Source organism: Gallus gallus, chromosome 3 (assembly GCF_016699485.2).
Source record: "Gallus gallus isolate bGalGal1 chromosome 3, bGalGal1.mat.broiler.GRCg7b, whole genome shotgun sequence".
NCBI classification, from domain to species: Eukaryota; Metazoa; Chordata; class Aves; order Galliformes; family Phasianidae; genus Gallus; species Gallus gallus.
Genome location: NC_052534.1, coordinates 33,412,250 through 33,436,801, shown reverse-complemented (window position 1 = coordinate 33,436,801; position 24,552 = coordinate 33,412,250). Strand labels below are relative to the sequence as shown.

The window sequence follows — 24,552 nt, the reverse complement described above, 5'->3', positions numbered from 1 at the left end:
TGCCTGCATGGCTCTTTGGTGAAGCATGCAGCTCTGCCACGTGCTCTACAGGGATCAGTGCAAGGGGACCCAGCTTCCTAAGGCCACTCTGCTGTAGGATACGAGGACAATTAACAAGAGTAGCCGAAGGGAGGGTTTGCCCAGAAGAAGGAAGCCAAAGTGAGCAGGGTTCTCTAAGCAACGTCACAGAGGCTTGTTTCTGTAAACAGTAAATTACAGACCATCACAATTCCATGCTTTACATAAATTTTATTGTGTTTCAGAGAAAATTGCATACAGCCCATCAGGTTACTCTAGCAGCATGAAGTATGTTTAGTATGTGGTCTGGTCTTTTTTTTTTCCAGACATTCAGCATAATTCTTAGCAGGATTTTGTGCTGTGAAGGGTAACTAAAACTACCAGCATTTTCTGAGACATCTGTTCCTATTAAGGTTAATGACATTTTTTCTGGAAAGTTCCTAACTATATTCTAAAATTATGAAAAAACATACTGTGCCCTTGTGGAAATTCAATAATATCCGTGTATCATTTCCTAATAGGAGTATCTGAAAACGTTCCTCCTAGACAAAATGTACTGCCAGTGTCTGAGAATGCTTCCTTCAACCCAGAGCTTTTTATTTTCATTATTTTTGTTGTTATACATCACCATTTCAAGTTTTCTTTATGAATAAAAATTGAGTGGGTTTGAGTGAACAAACTGTTATTCTGAAAAGACCTCTGAATTTGTCAGAAGGGGAATAGTTCTACTGCTGCTGCAACTATTTTAATGACATACAGTTAAAAAAAAATTCTGGTGGGTAAATATTAATTGTCTGGCAGTGAGAAGGGTATTGCTCAAGGAAGTAATGCAGACAATGTGCTTGTGAATGACAGCTCAAGATGCTTGCACCTCCACATACCTCATGCTACCTCTGTGCCACAACACACTGCTCCCAGCCTCATGCCCACAAGTGTCCTGTTGTTGCGTTGTGGCTCTGGGAGCTAACTTTGCTTCTAGATGCAAAATAAAGGGTAGAGTTGCTTTCTTGACAAAGGAGACTGCCACGAGGGCATATGTGCTATGGCATGGGGCAGGAAGGAGCAGCTGCAGAACGGCTATAGACTGGAGTGGCCCAAGACTCTCTCTTGAAGTCATGGGCTTGCTTTCTCCTTTTCTGCACTGTATTTTAGCCAGTGCTTTTTCTATGTCAGTGGAGTCATACTCATTTTCCACAGGTAGAACTCCACAGACAAGCAAGTATGTTACTTGGGAAGTCCCTCTACCCAAAACCATCTGCAATTTCCCCTGTAATTAAAAACAAGAACTTCAGTTCCGCATGGCCTTCTTGCCTGTTACAACCCCAGGTTATCATTTGTACAATTATTTATCCTCAGACCTAACTTTAAAACTAGGAATTGGAAAAAGCCCTATAAAAACAGGATACAGAGTCCATATCCAAGTCATTAAAAAACGAAAGGAATCAAGGCTTTCCTTGATTTTGGATAGTCCGTAAATGTCTTGAGATAGTACCTGAAAGAGAACAAGCAAGAGAATGAAGGTGCATATGAGCCAGAAAACTGCACAGTTTCAATACAGCTCAGCTGAGGTACCTTAAAATGCCTCCAATCTACCTTGCTTTGCAACCTCTCTGTGTTACTCTGCAAAAGGACATTCTCAAGAGATTTACACCAATATTTAATTCAGGAATTCAGCTCACAGGAGCACTTCAATTCCAAAGTGCTGCAGAGGCAGCAGGGGACCCTCAGGAAAAGTCATGTTTACCAGGCTCAGTGACAAGATGTCTTAATGTGGAAGGAGCAGTGATGTAAGTAGAGCTACTTAAATGACCATCAGGCCCATTTAACAGTTTTTTCCAGTGCACTGCTGTACCTTCACCCAGTTGCAAACAGGCTAATATGCTTCTTGTATATAACATTAAATTTCAGTTTTATTTTGGATTCCAGCCCTGTCCCTCTGCCCCCTCCCTGGCATTTTGCAATATGCGTTCCATGAGCAAGAGGCAGCACGCTGCAGGAAGCAGTTCGAGTTTTGATACCTGTGATGGTGGTAAGCACGGGGCCCAATGCAGCAAAGAGTGAAAAAGGCAAAGGTGAAGGCTGGTAGGGACCAGGTAGCGATGGCAAAACCAAACCATTCCACGATTTCTCCAAAGTAGTTGGCTCCAGAAACATAAGTGAACAGCCCCCCTGCAGTGAAAGACAAAATATGCAATTCTTATGTCATCTTATGCACATGGGAAGTTCCTTTCCTTAAGGTCAGCAACTGAATACTCTACCTTTCTTATTCAGAACCCGTATGAGAAACTTAAAATGACTTTCCTGAAGCCAGAGGAGCCAGAACAAACTACAAAGAAAGATCTTGTACAAGAATCAGAGGTTATTCAAACCAAGAGGTTTCCAGCACTTTCACAATTGTTTATTTCCATTTGGAAATGGAAAGGCTTAAGAAAACCATTATTAGAATTACATAAATGCCAGTTATTAGAATCTCCACTACCTCTAGGGAATGCCAAATCTGGATCTCAGTTCTGTATCTTAGCTAATCACAGCAAGAGGAAGGTAAGTGTTGGAGGTGAAAAATGGGGCAGAGGTGGTGATGGTTGAGGAGATATGAGCATCCAAAGCAAGCCAGCAGGAGTCAACACCAAAATCAGAATGTCCTGGATCCCCATCCATGTTTCTTTACAGAACTGGGCATTTCCTGGTTCATAGCTCTGACCTACGTCCAGTCTTTCTCACTAAGACAAAAACATACCTTGAGGAATCTTGTAAGTGACTTCCCCAGGTTTTCTCAGTTGGCGCAGCAGGAGATCACTGTGAATGTTGATTCCCATTCCCAGCAGAAATAAGAGGAGGCCTTTGAAAGATAAATGGGAAATGGATTAGAAAGATAGCTCCTGGTATCCCTGCACAAGGGATACAAGAACATTTGTGAGCTTTATCTTTGGAGCAGGCAGATATGAGGCCTAATGTGATGTGGGTGGATGCTTTTTCTCTAGTCAAAAGATGTACAGCTACTGAAAAGGTCACAGATCCAGAGAAATATGAGTGAATGGTGATAAGATAACCATGTATCTCTGTGTCAGCGATAAGATCACCTATCCTGGAGAGCTTCGATGTGGTGACCAACTCTGCACGTAAAGATGACCCTCCTGAGCAGACTGTTTTGTCAGGCTGACCAGAACACTTTCAGCTAGTGTGAGGAAAAACCAAATTTCTCACCTGGCCATTGTCATCAAACAGCATAGAATCATAGAATGGCTTGGCTTGGAAGGGACATTAAAGAACATTCAGTCTCAACTCCCAGGCATGGGCAGGGCTGCCATCCATCAGCTCAGGCTGCCCAGGGCCCCGTCTAATTTGGCCTTGCACACCTTCAGGGATGGGGCACCCACAGCTTCTCTGGGCAGCAGTGCCCATATCTCACCACCCTCTGAGTAAAAAAAACTTCTTCCTAACATCTAATCTAAACCTCTACTCTTTCAGTTTAAAGACATTCCCCCTCATCCTATCACTGTCAGATCATGTAAAAAGTCAGCCTCTCTCCCGCTTATAAGCTCCCATATTGCACTGGATGGCTGCAGTGAGGTGTCCCTGGAGCCTTCTGTTCTCCAGGCTGAACACGCAAAGCTCCTTCAGCCTGTTTTTGCAGGAGATATGCTCCAGCCCTCTGATCATCTCTGTGGTAGTCACTGAACATCAAGAGGGAGGGAAAAAATGGTGTGTGCATCAGAGATAGGTGCATGTTCCAAAACCAAATCAAGATTCTATTTTCATATCTTCTATGGAGAAGATAGCTTTCAAGAGACTACCATAGAAAGAAAGACTGAAATGTCAAGAAAAATTTCTGCACACAGGTCTGTAGATACTGTGGTTGCTCATCAGGCTTTCTGCCATCATGCTCTGGTATATCTGTATGTCCCATTCTCAGCCAGAGAACAGAGCTTTGTGGTATCGTGTGCGACCAGCTGGAGCAGCAGATGTGAGGATAGTCTGCTGCTGCCAATACTTTTCTACTGAAAGGTTGACTATGGGAGGACTGTGTGTTCCTTCTTGGGTCCCACAAGTGTGTACATTAATGATCTAGAAGATCAGTCATTCAGGAGGGGCCAGGGGGAGCCTGAGCAGCAGCTATGTATTCACAGTCCCCAGGGATATCAGGTAGTCAGGTATTGGATAGGCCAGATAGGGTTGGGAGAAGGAGAGGGCCAGGGATGGGCAGCATCACAGAGAAGTGGATGCTGGAGAGAAAACGCAGCAACTGACAGGATCCTGACAGCAGCTTTACAGAAAGGGAGTAGTCAAAGGACCTAAGACAGGCTGATTTGGGCTTGCTGAGGGACAAGGTAGCTGGAAAGGTTAGCCTGATGCCAAAAAGGGCCCTCTGCCTGCCACTGCAGGAGAGGCTTGTCACTGTACCTTCCTCCAGCTTCTTTGTCAGCTGCTGCTTGCTTCTTCTTGAGGCTTCTTTTACAGCAGAGAAAAATGAAGAAGAGCAAGCTAGCAGGGCAGGCTCCATACAATATCCACACAGACAGCAGCCAGCCACAGCTGCAGACATTACTGCTGATTAACTACTGAGCTATATGCAAGTTTCATTATTCTCATTTTACAGCTGTGAGAAGAGAAGTCCAGAGAACACAGCAGATCACCAGAACAAGGAGAGGAACCTACAACCCAGGGCCGCTCAGTCCACCACCAGTCAGGCCATTTGGACAGAGCTGTGGGCACAAACATGGAGCAACCACTCACTTGCTGAAGGTTGCTGACAGTTTCTGGCCAGAGAGATTCATTGACCAGACTTCATTTAGCCGAAAAACTCGATTGAGGAACTCTGCAGGTGACATGCCCTACATTTCATGCCACATTAGACACTGAGAAAGCCACATCTGACAGTGATTGGGAAGGCAGGAATTGAGTAGAGGTGGTGCGTGCTAAGCAGCAGAGCAAAAAAAACCAAAGTGCTTGTAAATCCTCAGCACTCCCAGTAGTAACAGAAAGTTGGGAAGAAGCTGTAGAAGAACATGTTGTTTTAACTTGATGTTTTAAGCACTGCCAATACTGTTTTCTTTCTAGTTCTTTCTTCTCATCACGCACATATGTATGTATATTTATTATCCAAATTAAGTAATGTAGTGTGTTCTTTGATGGCTGTAGGAGCTGATGCTGCACAACGTCCAGGATTTTTAAGATGGGATGCTGTGAGTTAAGACTGAACTTTTATCCACTGCCTTTAAAAGCGTATGGAAAGTACCTTGGTTACTTTGCACTTGCTGTATGCAAAACATTTCTTCTGACCTCCCTGTTCAATTTTATTTCCACATCTGTATTTAAAAACCATCCTCTGTGCAGCACCAACTGTGTAATGTACCTAGGTGCCCTTGCTCAGTTATTCTCCCTGGGCTTCTACAGGGTGAAATTCAGCTAGGCTATTAAGGTACAGAACATAAAGGAACCTTATTAACATACAACCAGACTGTGCACGATCTCTAATCTGCCCATGTGCCCTACACAAGAAAAAAGAACCCTTTGTCTCTAAAGCCCCATTTATGCTGGGGCTTTGCACTCTGTCAGTCAGAATGGCTGCATTGAGTGCACACCTCCCTGGCAGAGAGAGAAAGCCAGAGTTTACCCTTGCACTGTTTGGCCACTGTTTGGTGGACATCTGGCTGAGAAAGGGCACATCCCTGCTCAGGCGGCATCAGGAAAACAAGGTTAGTGACTTGAGACTGTGCTCCATACCCTACCTTGTAAGCCTTCAGTGGTGGCTGTCTAGCAAGAATAAATGTCACTGCACATTCAGTTGTTGTATCTGGGCCAGCAGGCAGGTTTTACGCTGATTTCCATCACAACTGATCTGACTCACATGTTCAGTGAAGATTAGGATGTAATTCAAAGCACTGACAAATTGCTTGGAGATTAGATCTTGGGAATCCTGCAGCTGTAATTACCTGATGTAAATCGGATGTCGGTGCACCAATCGTTTGGGTATTCAGCACAGTAGATCAGGTAGTACCCCTGGAGGAAGCCATTATAGACACAGAATAATGTGCCAAAGAAAAGCAACTGCAGTGGGAAAGGCCGGCCTCTAGTGAAGAAGGGGTAAATAAATGTCCTAAGATAGATAAGAAAACAAAGTCAGCACATTTCATGATAACAATGTATTTGCAAGTTCTCTGCGGTAGGAAGAAATACCTTAACAAAATACAAAAAAGTTAGCATTAAGAAATGGAAAACAACCGTAACAAAGCAAGACCAGCAACAAAGGGGAATCAAGAGAAATACTGCCAGTATCCACATTTTTCTGGTCCTTTGGGATGGAACACGGGAAGCTGGAAATCTCATCCAGAGGCACCGTGGCCTCAAGAATGTCTCTCTGCCTTCCTTTTCCCTTGTTGGTAACAGGAGGAACTTGAACCACAAACAGCACGTTCAGTGGGGCAGGGCCATCTGCAATATACATTTCCCAAAAAAGCCACAAGCGCGGTGGAGGAGCTTCTGTATGGGTGAGATGCTCCTGACCCCGCCACCAAGGCTGACCTCTGAGGGCTTTAGCCCATGGTGGAAGGGTGGAGTTCAAGGCTACTACTCTGGTTTTCCCATCCTCCATGGTATGTAGCCTGACAGAAAGTCCCCTTTCCCAGCCTCTACCACATCCTCCTCAGGAGTATGAAGTGGACGAGTTATATACACGGTTGTTATATATGTTCTTCCCTGGCCAAGGTGTGTCAGATTTTTATTTGTTTATTTAGTAGAGGGAATGGAATCCTGGCGTCAGTGAAATTCCACCTCATAGCACTTCTGAAATTCCACGTCAGGATTTCATTGAAGAATCCATGTTGTGAAGCTATTTTTCCAGGGAAATCTGCTTGACTAAATCCAGAGGTCTGGATTCTCTGGTTCTCTGTATCTGAACAGTGCCAGAAGTTTCTGTTTTAATACAACACTTGTCAGTTTGAATTGTGGGCACACAGACTATTCCTGGTGGATTTTGATAAAGCAACTGAAATAAAATGAGGACATTTGATAGGATTAAATAGTACATGGAAGTGTTTGCATCACTGCTGAGATTATTTTGCCCTGTGCAAATCAAAAGAAGATCAAAGGCCACCATTTTAGAGGAGCAGATCAAAAATTGGCCTTTTGGATTTAGACCTATGACAAATTTGACCTTTTTCTTTCAGTGCAATATTGATGACTAATCCTTTTGTCCTTTATCATTTTTACTGGCCAAATGCACTGCATCTGACTAAACCATTGCCAGCAGTTTCCTTTAAAATGAATGAATAATAAATTATTCGTCTTCTTTTCTGTCATTTCTTATCCAGACTAGCATGTTTCAAAGAGACAACAAGATGTCATTGCATCAGATTTCATCTTACATGGAGTATAGCAGCTCCCTTGAAAACTGTGGAGACTCTCACCCGAACTGAGGGGAAAACCAGGAGGAAAAAAAACACGCAGCACATCCTACTTCCAGGTTCCTCCAAAGATCTCTGGACAAATTTTTAGTCACTACAATTAAAGGAATAAGGAGGATATACACTTTACTGACAAGCTCACAGTCCAGCCGTATAAGAAAATGGTAAATCCATCGTGTCAGGTTCATTTCTGAGTATTCTACCTAAAACAAATTGCTCAATCTATAATCACTGAGCTACTTGTGGCCCACTTAGAAAATTCATCCAACTTGAAGCCTGTTCATAAGGACACCCTTTTTTTGCAGTCTCTTAGGAACAGGCTCAGGACTGGATGAAGGCTTCTCATAGGAGCACTCACCTTTCCTGGAGAAGGGGTGCAAGCACAAATCTGATCAAGGGATGGGAGGAGGACTGAGGAAACCCTGAAACAGCCAGCACCATGTCTGGGTTTTGGGAGTCCTTGAGAAAAAGGGTGATGGAGAATGGGGCGCCTGGGCAGCACTGACCGAGTAAAAGACAGCAGAAACGGGGAAAGGCTTCAGAGTGGCAAAATAAGAAGAGACCTGGAAGAGATTTTCATTCTGCACCATTGGAGCTGCTGAATTAAGAGCAGAGATTAAAGATAGCAGATATACTGGAGATAAAAAATAGCACTGAATATGAGAAAATAATCTGTTTGGGGGAGCTGAATAACTGTGCGCAAGTGTTCTCATGATACTGAAAGGAAGCAAGTTCAAATGAAATTAATAAACATACTTAATACAATACACAAAATACACTGAAGTAAAGAGCTGAGCAGGACTGGAAGAAGGAGGGAGATAGCCACAGGTTATAAATAAAGGCAAGCCCTTTAATAAAGAGGAGAAAAAGTCCAGGGCTTTGGAATGCATATTCATTCTCATATTTCAGGGGATAAATCACGTTCCAATTCAGAGAGGCAGAAGGCAGCATCTCCCTTGGCTGGCTGACCACCATTTACTGCACTTTATTTTGAAAGACTTTTGCCAAGGCAGTCACTGACCGTCATGTACCTCTACCGTAAGCCAGCATGGTAACTTCAGGGCTTCATCATGGCTCATACCTCATCTAATACACAAACTGAGCAAATTAAAAATGATAGAGTTAACTCCCCAGAATAGAGAAGTGTTTAACACCAGCAAAGCTTCAGGGTGAAGCTATCCCAGGAAGGTTGACACCATGGATGGCAGTTAAAGGGGATCAGCAACAGCACTCAGATTCTCAGCCACGCAGCTTAATGCAGAGTTCAGGTTGAATTCTTGGTGCTGGATCAGAAAAGCTCAGCTGCTTACGATTGCATGTGAATAAAGTGGGATTACTGTAAGAAATCTACAATAATTTGCACAAGCATGTGTGTCTGATGTGAGTGCCTAAAAACAAAATGCTGCTTCTACATTACTAAAAATTATTGCTGTGGAAAAAGAAAAAAAAAAGAAAAAAGAAAAAAATATGCATTTGGCTGCAGAAAAATCTAAGGAATCTGAGCATCGTAATGCTAAATTCCAACACTACAAATGCCTGAAGTCAGTCATTCTGGCAATCTAGTATTAGCCAGAAGAGCATGACTGATTGTTACAAATTTTAGGTATGCTATACGGTTAGCATAGTCAGAAGGATGTATACCGCGTAGGAATGAAAGGGAGTCCTTTTCACATAGTTACATGCAGGAATTATTAGATGTGCTACACTTAATAAAATACATATTGTTGGAAAAACAGAAAGGAAAAGAACAGGACCTAATAATGGGGATTTGTTTTTCATTGGTGAGGAAGGACTGTGTTGGCTTGACTCCAAAGAACAAATTTTTGCTCTTGTAAATTCACTACAACAGCATCCAGGTTTCAAAAGCATTTGAAAGTCTGTGTACAAATTATTTCCTTGCTTTCTCTTGTCTTCCAATACTTCTGAAGCTGTCACTGGAAAAATCTGGTATCTTCCAGTGATTAACAGCCAGTTAGAACCAAGAAAGATTTCTTCCTTTTCACAGTTTAAAAAAGGCATTGAATTGTGAAAAATATTGAATCATTGTGGTCTTTCCTACTGGCTTTAGCAGATATATCAGTAAGTTCCACACTTTAATTACTATGCATTTCCTAAATGGAAGCCAAGAACAAAGTTCTTGGGCTTGGTGCATTAGCAGGTTGCACCAGCAAGTCACAGTCGATCAGCAAGCTACAGTCAGTGTTCAGTTAAAGTAATATATTTGTTTCTCAAAGGTTTCCATTTTGAAGTACAAATTATTGTTTTCAAAATATTTTGCCCCTTAATAACCAAGGGATACCACCAAAGGTGAAGCTAACCAAGACTGTCCCGAACGGACACATGGTTTCACCAGAGAGACTACACAGCAAAGTGCCAGAGTCCACAACATATGGCATGATGAATGTTTGTCTAAAAAGCCAAATGTTTTTATTTGTAACAGTCTCCTTGTCTGAGGAAAAAAAAAAAAAAGGCTGTTTTTAATATGTTTGTGGCTGGCACAATTCTGGGGGATACTGAGCACACCAAGAGTGAGGAATAGATTTAACAACAATCTTGAAATAAAAAGAATAAAAACTGGTTTCATGTTTTTAAGAATCTTAAGAATCAGTTTGGTTCAGTGAAGACAATGGCAAAACACAGCTCTTGGGTAAGTGTGCCAAACACAAAAGTTGAGCTGGAGAACTGGCTGGATGGAGAAGGGCGTACTGGTAGGTAGCAAGCTTAGCACCATCTGAGAGTGTTAGGATGTGTTACAAAAGCAAATGTTAAAATGTGATGTGGAAACTGAAGTGCTAATGGAGGCACCCAAATTAGTTCCTCTTTGCATGGTGCTGGTAGGAACTTATATTGTATGCAGCTGAACCCTGCACTTCATAAGAGACAGAGGCAAAGCCTGGAGAAAACAGGTGCGATCTAGGAAGTGTGACCTATGTAGGAAGACTGAAGGCCTTGGCTAATAAAAAAACTAACTTGACTAATAAAAAAAACTGTGGAAGCCATTATAGCAACATACAATTGTATTAAACTTTACTGCAAAGATGGAAATATTAACTGGAGGGTTTGAGGAACTTCGATCACTGTTTGTAAGGATGGGCCACACAAACAGCCATCAGAATCAGTCCTTAGACTGATGTTCTTTCCTTCTTCTCTGTAATTTTTTCTGCAATTGCAATTCCAGATTGTCACAGGCTTGATAATTACGGGCACTGGAGCTCGTGCAGGCCTCTCCTGTGCTAATGTCATCCTTACAGGCCAAAGCACTGAGAAGAAAATTGGAGGAGCTGAGAATGGAACTTGGAGCTGTCTTGGTGAGAGGGAGACACTGACAGAGAGCTGGGGAGCAGTGAATTAGCTGAGCAAAAGAAACCACAGCACAAACAAAACGTTTTATCCAGGCTGCAGCCTGAACTCAAAGCCCGGTCAGCTATGTCAGATGAAACCCTACCTCATCTTGGTCCAGATTTAAAATTGTATGAGTGGTGGAGGACAAGACTAGGGTCAGCGTGACAAGATGTTGTGGTTGTACCCAACCACAATATTTCATGCTTGTCTCCACTAATTGGTGGTATCAAAAGGACAGCGGTACTTAAAGACTACCAGAATGTCTGTTGTTTTATCTAAGCAATGGTGTGTCAAAGGCTTAGCCAGCTAGATCATATATTTCAGCAAGGTATCTCCCTCTTTTCTTCTCCAGAAATAACCAGTTGATATTTATGAAGACAAATCACTTCGTTCCTATTGCTAAACTATGGTTGTCTGCCAAAAGCATGAAACGTGTGCCAGAGTAACTTGAGCAGACACTATTCTGTGCACTTCAAAAAGCTCACAGCTCCACTGGAGCAGAGTTCAAAGAGTTCACAGAGGCTCAGAGTATGAGCAGAACAAAGGACACATCTGCATGGAAAAAAAAATGTTACAAAATCCAAGGATGCACAAAACAGTGCTCTTGCAACTGCACTTACGAGAGAAAGCTTAATTATTTTCCACAAACAGTCCACATGGGGCTCAGAAGCAGCCAAAGAAAGTTAGGCGTTTAGTAAGCTAACCGTCCCCAAAGCTACATGCTGGTCAGACTGTCTCCTACCAACATACACTAGATTCCATACCCGTTCAGAAAGCAGAAATGCAAGATACATTGAAAGTAGTCTTCGAGATACCCTTAATGATTTTTTTCCCACTCCAGTAATTCTCTCTTTGTTCTTTTTTATGCCTCAACTCCTGATCTTTCTCCACTTTGCTCTTCTAGCCTTCCTGACTTTGTCCCTTCTTTGTCCTTCTTCAGATTCTTGCTTCCATTATGGTTCCTCAGATTTTTTTTCATTTTGTTTTTGTCTCTTCTACCCAACAACTGCACTCTTTCTCTCTTTCATTGTAGTTCTTTTGTGTTTGCCCTTCTCCCTTTGCAATTACGGCTGAGTATCTTTAGCAACAAAATTGTTTCTCCTGAGCATCCAAACAGGTCTTTGCCCCCTCTACAGCAGATTGTCCAGATCCTATGGTAGGAAATGATTCCACAGTGACACAGACTTCATGTAGCTTGTATTGACTTGTACCTGAAAATGCACTGTGCTGTATTAGAGGGCTGCTCTGAAAGTAATGCCACATGTTTTACTATTTTGGCCTATAATGTCAGTGGTGGATGTTGGTGGTATGGCAGTAGAGGTTGAACCTTCTCACCAATATTCCGTTACATGTTGTTGCTGTGTGACAGATGGCAGCAGAGGGGTACTCTGACACAACGGCATCTGACATGGAAGTGTGTATGAAGCAAAGGTGTGTCACTGAATTCCCCCATGTGGAAAAAATTACACTCACTGACATTCACTGGCACTTGCTGAATGTTTCTGGAGACCAAACAGTGGATGTGAGCATAGTGAGGCAGTGGGTGGTGCATTTCAGCTGTGGTGACAATGACATGAAAGATAAGCTACATTCCAGACAGTCATGCAGATCTTTACAAGCGCAGCATGCAGGCTCTTGTTCATTGCTGGTAACTACTGATGGTGACTATGTTGAAAAATAGCATTTTGTAGCTGAGAATTTACTCTATCAAATAGTTTAATTATGCTCTTTGTATCTGTTGCAGTTTCCATGGAAATAAACAGGAGGCGTTACTACATATTTAACTCTGAATTTTGTTGGCTTTGCACAGCCTCCATAGGTCACTATAAACCACAAAACCCTTGCATAACCGGGACATATAACAGCATTGATCTATGCAGCTGCTGCAGTACAGACTGTCCAGTATCTCCAGTAGCGGCACCAGGCACCTATGGACTGATGGGGAGGTGAGGACTTCCTGGTTTTCTCTCCCCCTGTCCTAAATGCCCATGTGATTGGTTTGTGTGGTACCTGGTGGAGGAGGCTTTCCAGTTTCCATCTTTAGCTGGGGAGCCTGTCCACTCTGGGGGAGCTACGAGCATGTGCTCAGGGGCAGCAGGCTTACTGCTCCCATCTATGGAGAACCGGCCCCCAGGTGCCTCATGGCTCAGCCCAAGCAGCTGTGTCTGGCACAGGAGACCACAGAGCAGGACAGATTACTGGGGGCCATGAGAGACTGAGATACAGACCTAAGGCCATGAGTGCACAGGATGACAGACAGTTACTACCTGAGAGTCTCACCCCCGAATGAGGAGGCTTGGCACATTTGGGTTGTTTATTCAGCTACATTAAGCAGTTTGAGACCGTGAGCTATGTGTTGCTGTAAAAACAAACAAACAAAAAAAAACAAAAAAAAACCAAAAAAACCAAAAAACAGTGAGAAAATGAGGTCATAATCTAATGCAGTTTTTCTCTAGCTCTGTTTTACAGATGATCCTGTTAAAAACAGTTTAAGGCCCTACCTTTGCTGAAAATGCTTCTGTCTTTCACCACGCAGCAGGATAATGGCAGAGGGATTTCTGACCATTTCACCACAGCCCACAGGGTTCAAAAGTGCAGCACTGGGTCATCTTCCTTATTTCTTACTATTCAAAGGAATGCTCTGAGAAACTGAAAGATTCAGAATTATACCTCTGCAGCAGTTTAGGCTTGTCACATGTTAGAGAATTCTTCTTCTTAACCATAATGACCAGAAATACTATATCTATCTATCTATCTATATCTATCTATCTATCTATCTATATGTCCAGGTTTGGAGCCTAGTGCTTCCTTGAAAAAATAAGATTTAAAGCCTTTTTAGTGGAGTTGTTCTCTGCAGATATTCAAAAACACAATTAGTTGAACAATAACAACATTTCAAATAATTTTTCATCTTTGACAGCTATGCACAGTCAGCTTAGTTAAAACAAATGCCTTGGGATAGTCTGATTAAAAACATGAAGCCTCGTTCCACTTTTCAGACCAAACTCTGTCCTCAGCTGAATCTCTGCTTCAAGCTATTTCAAAAACAGTGAGGGTGAACTTGATTTTTGAAGGAAAACATAAATTCAGAGACCCAAATATATCATTATGATGACAAAGCAGGAAAGAACTTGAACTCTTGGGACCCACACAGTGTTTGAAGAACTGTTAGTATAAAATTATTAGTGTAACCATTTTTGCCAGTAGACTATAGAAGTTGAAAATGGAAAACACAAGCAAAAAACATGAAACTCCCACTTGCATGTCTAAAAGTTAGAGGAAGTTTTTGAAATGTCCTAAAGTCCCACGTTTGCACAGACTTGCATCCTGGGTCTTGAGGATTGCTGAGCACGTTCAATTTAATTAATTTTAAATATCTCTGTTTATTGGCAGTATCCTGCCACTATGAGTCAGAATCTCACACATATCCTTCTAACAGCAATTCAACCTGATTGATTTCTGCAGCTGTTACATAGAAAGTCTTTCTACTTCCAAAATGGTAAAAAATGATTTTCATTTCTAAATCCCTAGGTTCGCATTTTGAAGAGCATTGGTTGAAATATCTTGCATTTGGAAAGGTAGTAATACAAACTGCTTCTGAACCCGTATGACCTCATGTCATCCATGGCAGTACAGGCACAATGAGGAACAGAATCAGAAATGGCCATGTCATGGCCTGAGTTTACACTTAGATTAAAATGACCAGAAGACTTAATATCCGCTAATATCCTGTAATAAAAAGAGCTACCATGGGCTATCTCTGATTCACAGTTATCTTTACTTCCTTCCAAAATACACATCACATGAGATTGCCTAGCTACATTTCCTAGCACATAAAACTGCTACGTGAACCACTCGTTATGTAGAAAGTATCAGTGTTAGTGTCCTTTGCTCCCCCGACTTACACCAACACTGCCCTCTCACATCTCCTCTTCCCTTCCATGCATCACATCCACATATTTTTAAAAGACCTCCGGGACAAAGGCTCCACCACCTACCCGGGCAGCCCATTCCAATGCCTAACCACTCCCCAAGCGAAGAAATTCCTCCTAATGTCTAAACTTCCCCTGACACAACTTGAGGCCACTGCCTTGTGTCCTATCGGTTGTCATCTGAGGAAAGACACAAGCACTCTCTTCGATGCAGCCTTCTTTATAGAGAGTTGTTGAGCCATAAAGAGTGATGAGGTCTTCCCTCAGCCTCCTTTTCCCTGGAACAAATACCTCCAGTTCCCCCCGCTGCTCCTCATAACTTTTTCTTATCAACATCCATCCCATGGGCGTCCAACCTTTTGGCTTGCCTAGGCTGCTTTGAGAGAATAGGAATTGTTTGGGGCTGTATAGACCTAAGTTACCCCGAAAGTAATGCCTTTTGTTTATTTCCATGGAAAATACAACAGATACAGAGAACAAAGTAACACTATTTAAGAGGGCAAATTCTCAGCTACAAAACAATATTTTTCAACGTAGTTGCCACCATTAGCTGTGCATTTTTGCCAGTGCCAAACAAGAGCCTGCATGCCACACAGGCTGCAGTGAGCTCTCGAGGCGTTTCTCAGAGATTTTTAATGAAATTTTACTCTTCCTGCACTTTATCCTTGACAGTAATTGCTTAAAATGTGCATAATGCCAAAAAAAAACCAATGGCATGAATAAGAGCTGACCGTGAAGTGCTGACTTCAATTTTGAAGGAGACACCAAGAATACAAGTTACATCCATGGCTGTCCAACAGATGCAGTTTCTGGAATGTGGATATGGTTATAATGGTAATACTACAAAGTTACTTCATAGATTTTTATTTTCACCTGATTTCCCCAAAACTAGGAAAGAACCTAAGCATATAGGCTTTTCAGTGCACGGAGGGGCTTGAGAAAAATTCCTTTTGTCAAATTGTATTTACTGGCTCATTAAAAAAGCACCATCTTCCCCCATAAAGGCTGTCTCTTCTATGATAAGAAATCTGAAAAACTGATTTCTGGACCTCGAAACAGTAAAGTCCTCAACAAATGCCCTGCAGCGCCTATGGAATGAGTCTTAGCTCCTTTCCCTTGCATTTTATTTCTGACTTAAAAGAGCAGCCCTAATAAGGGAATACCACTGACATTCCATGATCAAAACATCCTTATTTGGTAGAATTAATGTTATTTTAAAGCAAAGACATTTACTGAAATGCCTGCATATAATTTAGTCTTTTTTTTTTTCTTCTCTGTCTTAGTTCATCCCTTTACAACTCTTCTCATTTCAACAGCAGGAATCTGGTAATGGACTGAACAAAGGAAAAGCTTCGGCAGCCTGCCCTGTGTGTACCATACTTCCCTTGCAGAGGACAGAGCAGATCCCAAGTATATGGAGATTAGGGCAGCAGACTGACCGCAAAACAGCAAACATCACCTGGAATGCTAAATAGTAATACAGGGCAGCACACAGGAGTACAAAACCTTCTTGAACATCCAGGTGTGGTAATTAGGTCTTAGTAGCACAGTGGGAGTGGTGGGCATGACAGGGAACAGAGAGCAAGAGAAGGGGACACAGTGGTACCTATCTGGGAAGAAAACTTTGGTTATAAATACAGAACCGTAATAGTTTATTAAGCTGCATGGTAATGACAAAATAGCACAGAAAAATTGGCATCATGTAGAAATGTACCAAATAACAGGCATGCCATCTTGGAAAGGTGTGAAGAAAGATAAAAGTCTGAGTTACCCCCACCTATTTTCTTTCATTCCAAGGGATAAAAGGAAAATTTATATTGGCACACTGTAGGCTGGGCAACAACTGCAGGTGTTTGTAATGTGAGGCTATTTTCTAATGGGAAAAGAACATATAAATGAGCCCATTTGTACTAACAGCAAGGAAGGCAATCAGCTAGTACTCCATTAGGAGGGACTAACTAGGAGAGTGTTTAGTAATGCTAGAGGAGACTGCAATGAAGCAAACTCAAAACCAGCACTAGATGTGTGAACACCTTACGCTTCTGTGGCAAAGCATGCAAAGAGATGTTTTGGCTGACCATTGATGCAGGAACCTGACTGGAAACAGCAGTGAATCTAGTATTTTCACTCCTGAGGAGAAATAGGATGTGGCTGGCATCACTGAAACTCACTGCGATGACTTGCAAAAATTTAAACTCGTGGACTGGGCAGGAGAGAATGCATGAAAATAGTAGAGTGACCCTTATGAACCAATACCAAATACTTACCCGGATTTTTTAAAAGGAGATCTTGGTTTGTAGAAAACCAAGTACAGGCACACCACATGGGTCACCTGCAACCAAAGGGAGATGGGGATCCAGCTGTCTCTGAAAGAGCGGGCCCCTTAGTTCGTTTCAGTCTTATGTTATGTTATGTTATTTGTAGTCGCAGAGTGAAACATTCTGTAGCTCAGAGAGACAAGACTTTCCCCTCGCTACTGCTGAAGGCGACATCTCCTCTCGTCCCTCTCTGTCCTTCTCACTTTTTACCCAATTGTGGTTCGAAGAGAAATGCAGTATTAAGACCTATACGGAATTCCATTGCGATGCCATCCTCTCATCCCCTTATTTTCTGTTCCCCCGCTCGGTTCTCGAAGCGGGGCTGCAAAATGGGAACGCAGCCAACAGGCTTCCTCCCGCCACCTGAGGGCCTCAGCCGCTCTTCCCACACGGCCCCTTTACAAACTGCCTTTCAAACCCAAATCCTTCTTAAGTCACTTACGCCAGGAACAATTCCTGTGCGCTCGTCGTTTCCTGCTTGCGGCTGCTTTCCTCAGAGACCGCTGCCGATGGCGGACTCGGCGTCTACTGCTCTTCTCACTTTCTCCCTCCTTTTCTCTGCCTACCCGTGCGAAAGCGAAGCTGTGAGCTTACCTAAACCAGACGCGATAACGTTCCGATTTTTACGGGACGTTTAGCCATTTGGATTTGATTAAATTCTCACCACGCTGCGGTAATCAAGAGCGCTCCGAGGGAGCCGAGGAGCTGGCTAACCGAGGCCGGCAGGCAAAGAGGCGGGGAGCGATGTGGGATTCCCCTGGCAGACGCAGCCTGGCTGCGGCCCTTCCCCAAGCCGCGCGGAGCGCACCTTCTCCCTCAAGCCAAGAAGAGGGCGGCTGCAGCCTAGCGGCGGCAGAAGGAACGAGCAGGGCTGGCGGAGCTCAGTCCGGTTTGAGAGCGGCACCTCCGAACGCCGCGGCTACGTGAAACGGCGTGCAAAAGCACGACGCCCTCGTTACGCCGGCTTAAGGCAGTTCCTAAATTTGTGAAAGGGTAACTCGATCCTGACAGACTGCGCGCTTGACGAAGTACCGCGTGTCTGCGCCGCTCCGTGTCAGGCGGGGTAACGTCCTACCCCTACGGCTGGCACCGGGACGCCAGATAAACCCAAAGCCTTCCCAAATGCCCTACCGTGTGCAGCAGCCAATTCGTCAGATATATGATCCGTGCTCCTTTACTATCCGGATCACACAAGTGCGGGCGGGGGACCTGACAAGCTCAGCGGCAAGCAGGCTGAAAGACGATCCGATTACTGTGTAAATGATATCGCGGTCAGAACATACTGTGGGATGCTACGGGGCGCTTTAAATTAGCGCCGAGCAACCGACAGTAAGCATCACTGTGAGGAAATCAAGGGGTGTCAAACTGAAGCGCATTTTAAACTCATCAAGTGGCAGCAGCAGAATTCACGAGACCGAACTACCGGATTCTCTGTAGAATAATTGATGGATTTTCTGCCTTCTGGGGCTCTCAGACCGAGGCTGGGAGGTACCCAAATATCTGCTTCAGACAAACCTGAGCTCCTGAGGCGGCACAGCTGGGCTGATGGGCGGGAAGGCAGAACGGTCAGCTCAGGGGCCCTGAAAAATCTCAGCTTCTGTAACAGCCTGTGTGGTATTCTGTAATATCCTTCTGTTTGAAACGTTAGGTGTAAGAGGTCTGACAAAACTAGGAACAAGAAGGGCTTCCCTGCAGAGCCTAGGATGTCACTAAAACATGTATTGATGTATGAGGAAACTTTTCTCTGTACAAAAGGGGGTATTTTCGTACAAGCATAAAATAATGCTAAAACACAAACGTCAGATGATCGGTTGGAAAAACAGGAACAGATTAATGGGATATATTTATTACTAAAAGCAGAACATCATTATTCACATCACGGTTTTAAAGTCAAAAGGACTGCAATGGGCTACCTCCACTGAGCCAATGCAGCCTCATCACTGACCAATTGTGTATTAGGCTGTAATCGGAAAAGTGTTTAAAACTTGTTCGCTTATTGCCAGTAAGGAGAATTACTTGAAAAAATATGAAGACAAACTGTGGCTGTTACATCGAAGTGCTGAACCTCTTCTCAAATGTGCCGTCGAAGTGCCCTAAGCCAGAAAAACTCCTCGTTTTCTCTTTTTCTTGCTCTTCTACATACTAATGGAGCACTGATACATAGCGCAGCACTTCAAATATTGATCGGTTTGAAAGCATCTCGGAACGGTTTGCTGCGAATAACACCGGAGTGACACGCAATATTAGAAACAAAACGGGCTGTTGTATAGACTTGGCTACGTGAGAGCCTTTTTGTAAGGGAAGAAGCATTACCCGGCCGCAGGTGAGGAGAGCCCCTGAACTATTTGAGGAACAAAACGTAGGAAAACACGGGGCTTCTGCCCAAGCCCCGCAGCAACGACGGCAAGCGGAGCCTGGCTGAAAGCTGTTGGCGTAGCGGCAGGGCAGCGCGTCTTTCACATGGCTGCCGGTGCTCGTCCAGCGCTGCTTCTGAAACAGCCACAAACCCACGAGCACAGCGGAGCGCGTTACCGTAGATGTGCCGCGCACCTATTTCTGTCAGCACAGCGTGCCTGCCACGGGTAGCATCCTCCGGCTGGCTCAGCACGGCAACGAAAAGACGCCGGCGGTGACGGTTAATACGTCTGTCAAATATTCTAGCACTTGAAACCGTTCTTTTCCCCCCTGGTTTAAACGCGTTTCCTACAGCCAATATTTGTTTGTTTCCATCCCTCACTACCTGTAGAGGCACCGCAGCCGGGCTTTCAGCACTGAGAGGGTGGGTTGCAAAGAATCGTTTATGGACCACTATTCCTTGCGTGTTTTTTTAATTCTGGGAAGGAAAAGGGGGGAAAAAAAACAACAGAAATAGGAATTCGGATTAAAAAAAAAAAAAAAAAAAGAACAACCCGCGGAGGAAGGTTTTGCTGCAGAAGCTCCGTACGCTGCCGTGCAGAGGGACACGGGGCAGCCGCCGCTTGTGAGAAGGCCGTTTTACCGCCGGCGGGAAAACACCGAAACGCCGCGTGAGGTGCGCGGCCGACGAAAGCGCGGGCGCAGGTAGAGCCGGCGCAGCTCCACACGGCAGAAGGGCCCATCGCCGCGCTGCGCCGTGCGCGTTTCGGAACCGCGTCCCGCCGCCCGCAGAACCCGACGGCAACCGCGGGGCTGCGTGCGCCGCGCTGAGCGCCCTGAAGCGCTATCTGCCACCGGCGGAGGGTCGCGGCTGCGCTCTTTAATGTCGAGAACAAAGCTTGCCGGCACTCACCGGCATACGTACGACGGAATATCTGATGTACGCACGCACCGAATCTCACGGACCGGGAGAAACCGCCGCTGCGGTGCCGGCTGGGCCAGAGGGACCGCGGCGGCCCTTCTCCCCGCGGGGCCGTCCCCACGCGCGTCCCGCCCGCACCGAGCGCTTCGCACGCTCCTTTGCGTAACGTTTGCTTTCGTTTCGTTCCAAACTTCGCCCCGGCTTAGCGAAACCTCTCCCTCTTTGCCGGAAAGCGCGGAGAGCATCGCCTCCCCGCCGAGCACCGGCTCCTTCCCGGCGGCGCCCGCCCCGCCGCGCCCCCCGCACGCCCCCACGGACGGACAGGTGCTCGCTGCCTCCCGCGGAGCGCCCGGCGGTACCTGTAGAAGTAGTGCCAGCAGAAGAGGCAGCAGAGCAGGCGGCAGCCCAGCGGCTCGAGGCGGGGCGGGCTGCGCAGCGCCAGCAGCAGCGCGGGCACGAGGAAGGAGGGCAGCTCCTGCACGAACCAGGCGCAGCGCGCGGGCAGCCGGCCCCGCGGGCGGCACAGCCGCTCCTCGTGCTTGCCGTAGCGGGACGGCACGCGCAGGTAGAGCGAGAGCTGCAGCAGCGCCAGGGCGCCCAGCAGCGAGCTGAGCGCCAGCACCAGGCTGGGGAAGCACTGCATGCTGGACGCGGGGCGCCGAGGCGAGCGGCCCTCGGCCGGTGCCGGCCCCGGTCTTATTAGAGCGGCGGCGGTCACCCCGCCCCGCCGCGCTGCCTCCCATCGCCCGGGCCCGTCAGAGGGCGCAGCCCCTCGCTTCCAGACGCCCCGGGGGAGCTGCCCGCCGCCGGCCCTAACGCCGTCCTCGGGGAGCGGGGTGCTAGCGGACAGCTACGGAGCAACGGACGTGGGTACCGGCTCCCGCTCACGTGGCCTGAGCGAGCGTGAGCTTTTTAAGTCGAGCTCCCGCACGAGGGCTGCCAGAACATCAAACCGCACAGGCACGGCGGCTCAAGACCGTCAATTCCTGCTGCATGCGTGTCATTGTGAAGAAAGTGCTTGGATACAGCTCAGCAAAAGGTTGGATGCCGTGCAAACTGCCGGAGAAGCCATCCTCGTGGAGCAGGAGTGGTACTAGCTGGGATGCTAACGTGGGATGCGAGAGGCTTAGGTTCAGCCTCTGTTTTAGGAGGTGCTGAAGAAGGTGGCACTTGCCATCTCTCGGCTGTGTGTAAAAGAAGAGCTGCTCTGGAGCAGAGCTGTGCAGACGTGCTAACCGTAAAACAGTAGTGAATCCATAGTAAAACAGCCAGAAATGAAGATGTAGCGCTCATAATACGCAAGTTTCAGGGTAAACTACTTCAAGGAATTACTTTAGAGCAACAAAGTTGTGAAGGGTCTGGAGCACAGGTCTTACCAGGAGCAGCTGAGGGAGCTGGGATAGTTCAGTGTGGAGAAGAGGAGGCTCAGGGGAGACCTCATTGCTCTGTACAACTGCCTGAAAGGGAATCGTCCTCTTCGCCCAGATGACAGTGATATGACGAGAGGTAATGACTTTAAGTTGCACCAGGGGATGTTCAGGTTAGATATTAGGAAAAACAACCTCTCAGAAAGAGCAGTGAGGCAGTGGCACAGGCTGCCCACGGAGGTGGTGGAGTCACCGTCCCTGGAAGGTGTTCAGAAACTGTGTGGATGTGACACTGAGGGACGTGGTCAGTGGGCAGAGTGGGGATGGGTTGGTGGTTGGATGAGATAATCTGAGAGGTCTTTTGCAATCTTAATGATCCTATGATTCTATGAATCTAAGTGATCTCTGGTCTGATCCCGTGGATTGGAGGCATGTTAGCAGCAGAGAAACACATTATGTGTATTCATGGAGTTTATCTTCTGGTTTAGTTTGATTTAAAAAATGAAACAAAAAACAAACAAACAAAAACAAAGAACAAAAAAACCCAACGCAGTGATGCACCTTGAGGCTGCTCACGAAGCAAATAGAAGCTCAGTAGCAGTTGTGTATGTCTGTGGAATTTGCTTCAAAACTATGCTTTGGATTCAAGCTAAAAATTATGGGGAGATGGTGTAAAGAGCAGAGGTCACAGTGCTGCTTGCTTCAGGTAGTCCCCTGATCCTGGTTGGTTAGATTCAAGCTGAGTGAGCCTGGTTCTCATTTACATTGGAAGACACTGGGGTGGGAATTCATCTGATGTTTAAAAAGTGAGCTAGTTAGAAACTTTCTCCAGTTCACATAGAAAAGAGTCATTTCATCCTAAGGTGGAATGAAACCTATAAAATGTATAGTAACCTAGAAAAACCTATTTCTTGTCAGAGCTCTAAAGTCTTCCTGTGGACAGATGTTCTCCTAGCTGAAGGACCAGAGTGTTTAGATTCATTGTTTGAAATAAATTGAATGAGTATCCATCCTATTCCACTGCTGGATGGAACTTCCCCAGCAATTCCTCCTTGACTAAGTTCCACATCAGGGATTATGGTGAGAAGGTGAAAGCAGCTCTGCAGAAGCATTCTGTGTATAGATCAGTGGGTTCTGATAAGGCAAGGTACAGTGCTGAAAGAATACGTGTTGTACAGCATCATTAAAACTGAATTGTAAAACAAAGTTTATTTTTCCTATAGCTGCTTATACAGATGTTGGTTTTACCAGTCCAAAGGAGTACCAGGCAGTGAAGAATCTACCCTGAAATGATCTTAAGCCAACGCAATCACGTTACAAAAGGTAGTTTGTAGAGTTCAGACTTCTCTTCGAGTAAATTACTGATATTCAGAATGCTTTCTATGTCTTGGCAGTATAAACTTCACTGAAAATATGTTTTGAAAAAGAACATGGGAAGATGTACATTCTTAGCCCTGCTGCTATCTGATAAGACTTCAGAATTCTTGGCTTGTTTTTTTTTTGTTATTTTGTTGTGTTTTGGGTTTTTTTTTTTTTTTTTTTTTTTATATTGAAGGGAAAAGCCCAAATCTTCTGAAGAACTGAATTGTAGGACATATAAAATGAGGTATGTCAGAGGTAGAAATTTATGAGTAGGGATCATCTGAGAACAAAAATGGTGTTGTTTATAAACCTAGGGGTCTGTAGATTTAAGAGGCATTCAGGAAGAAAATTGCAAGTAGAAGTCAGGGTGGTTTTGTACTACTACCAGTCTCCTCCCTGAGTTCGGGAGGTATTCAAGAGCCATTATGGCCTGCTGCAGAATCCCAGAGTGGCTGGATGGTAACGTTCCCAAAGCACAAGCCTTCTTTCTGACGTGGCTGTACCTTCTGGGAGCATCACGTGTGTCCCTGCTCTGGTAGCTCTGGGTATGAACAGTACAGTTCTGTTCGATTGTCTTTCTGCACTCCAGAGAAGCTTCCTACCCGAGAGCTCTTGTAAACCAGGAGGGCACAGTGAAAGTAAAAGATGATCTGTCACTTCCCAAGAGGACTTGGTGCTTGGGGGTAGAGTAACAATAGGTGCACAGTTCTGGCAGTTGTACACACATAACCTGTAGCAAAGACTGATGGATTAAACTGTGAATGAGAACAGAAGAGCATATATATGCAGTAATATAAACAGCTGTCTAAGGTGGCTCCTTACATCTCTAGAATTTATGTGTGCACCAATGCAATTTTGAACAAATCTCTTTCTGGTGCTGACTGGAATTCAGCTGGACTGGAGTTGAAAAAATACTGGGACCTATCAGCTGCTGTTGCCATTTGCTTTACATCCTACATATTCTGTACCGAATAAGAAACTTTATTTACTCCTGGTTCTTTCTATTGTGCTATCCTCATATTGTTCATAATGCTGCGAGTACACAGAGTTCACAAGCTGATGCAGACTTTTCCCTCTCAGTCACAAGTAGTCTTTTACTGTGTGACAGGAATCTTTTGACACAAGTTGGATTGCTGTCCCTTTGCATTTCATACTTAAACCGGTGGGTGAAATTAGAAATATGAAAAAAAAAAAAAAAAAGAGAGAGAGAGAGAGAAATCTTCATTTTCCTTTAGTCACAGTGGGGTGAAAGAGTAGGACCTAAACTACGTATGGTTAATGAAAGTACATTTCTAAAGCACTGTTCTGTGCGTTGTGCAGGCAGGCATAAAAAAGCAATTAGAAGCATGCATTAACTTGGCTTGTGAATTTTAGTAAACTAACCACTGCTCTTGTTTGTATTCCTGATGCTGAAGAAAGTGTGAGAATCTCAGAAAATTATCACCAAATCCTGGTAGAAAGAAATCAGTATCCATTTTTGTGTTCTCATACGTGGAAGAGTCAGTGCTTGTAACTTGCAACAAGAGTTCCATT

The 24,552-nt window shown here is 44.8% G+C and overlaps 1 protein-coding gene and 1 long non-coding RNA gene across 3 annotated transcripts; one reads left to right on the top strand and one right to left on the bottom strand.

The window, feature by feature from the left end:
* Nucleotides 1-234: 234 nt before the first annotated feature.
* Nucleotides 235-21,031, bottom strand: SRD5A2 (steroid 5 alpha-reductase 2). Of its 2 annotated transcripts, none has more exons than XM_001235446.6 (5): nt 20,650-21,031; nt 5,952-6,115; nt 2,756-2,857; nt 2,037-2,187; nt 235-1,510 (listed from the first exon to the last, which is right to left on the bottom strand). In XM_001235446.6, the coding sequence occupies exons 1-5, from the start codon at nt 20,931-20,933 to the stop codon at nt 1,444-1,446; spliced, it is 768 nt and encodes a 255-aa protein (XP_001235447.1). In that variant the 5' UTR covers nt 20,934-21,031; the 3' UTR covers nt 235-1,443. The 2 variants fall into 2 exon arrangements, with proteins under 2 accessions (XP_001235447.1, XP_046795338.1); XM_046939382.1 differs by lacking the exon at nt 20,650-21,031 and adding an exon at nt 20,282-20,568.
* A 317-nt stretch (nt 21,032-21,348) lies between these two features.
* Nucleotides 21,349-24,253, top strand: LOC112532144. The gene is made up of 2 exons (XR_003074551.2): nt 21,349-21,796; nt 22,881-24,253. It is a non-coding gene; the product is annotated as an uncharacterized LOC112532144 (long non-coding RNA).
* Nucleotides 24,254-24,552: the final 299 nt, after the last annotated feature.

Coding starts and splice junctions, on each gene's coding strand:
- SRD5A2 (XM_001235446.6), bottom strand. CDS start 20,933: ATGCAGTGCTTCCCCAGCCTGGTGCTGGCGCTCAGCTCGCTGCTGGGC. Junction 2,858..5,951: donor CGACATCCGATTTACATCAG/GTAATTACAGCT, acceptor TATCTTTCAAAG/GCCTCCTCTTATTTCTGCTG. Junction 1,511..2,036: donor CGTGCTTACCACCATCACAG/GTATCAAAACTC, acceptor GTTCTCTTTCAG/GTACTATCTCAAGACATTTA.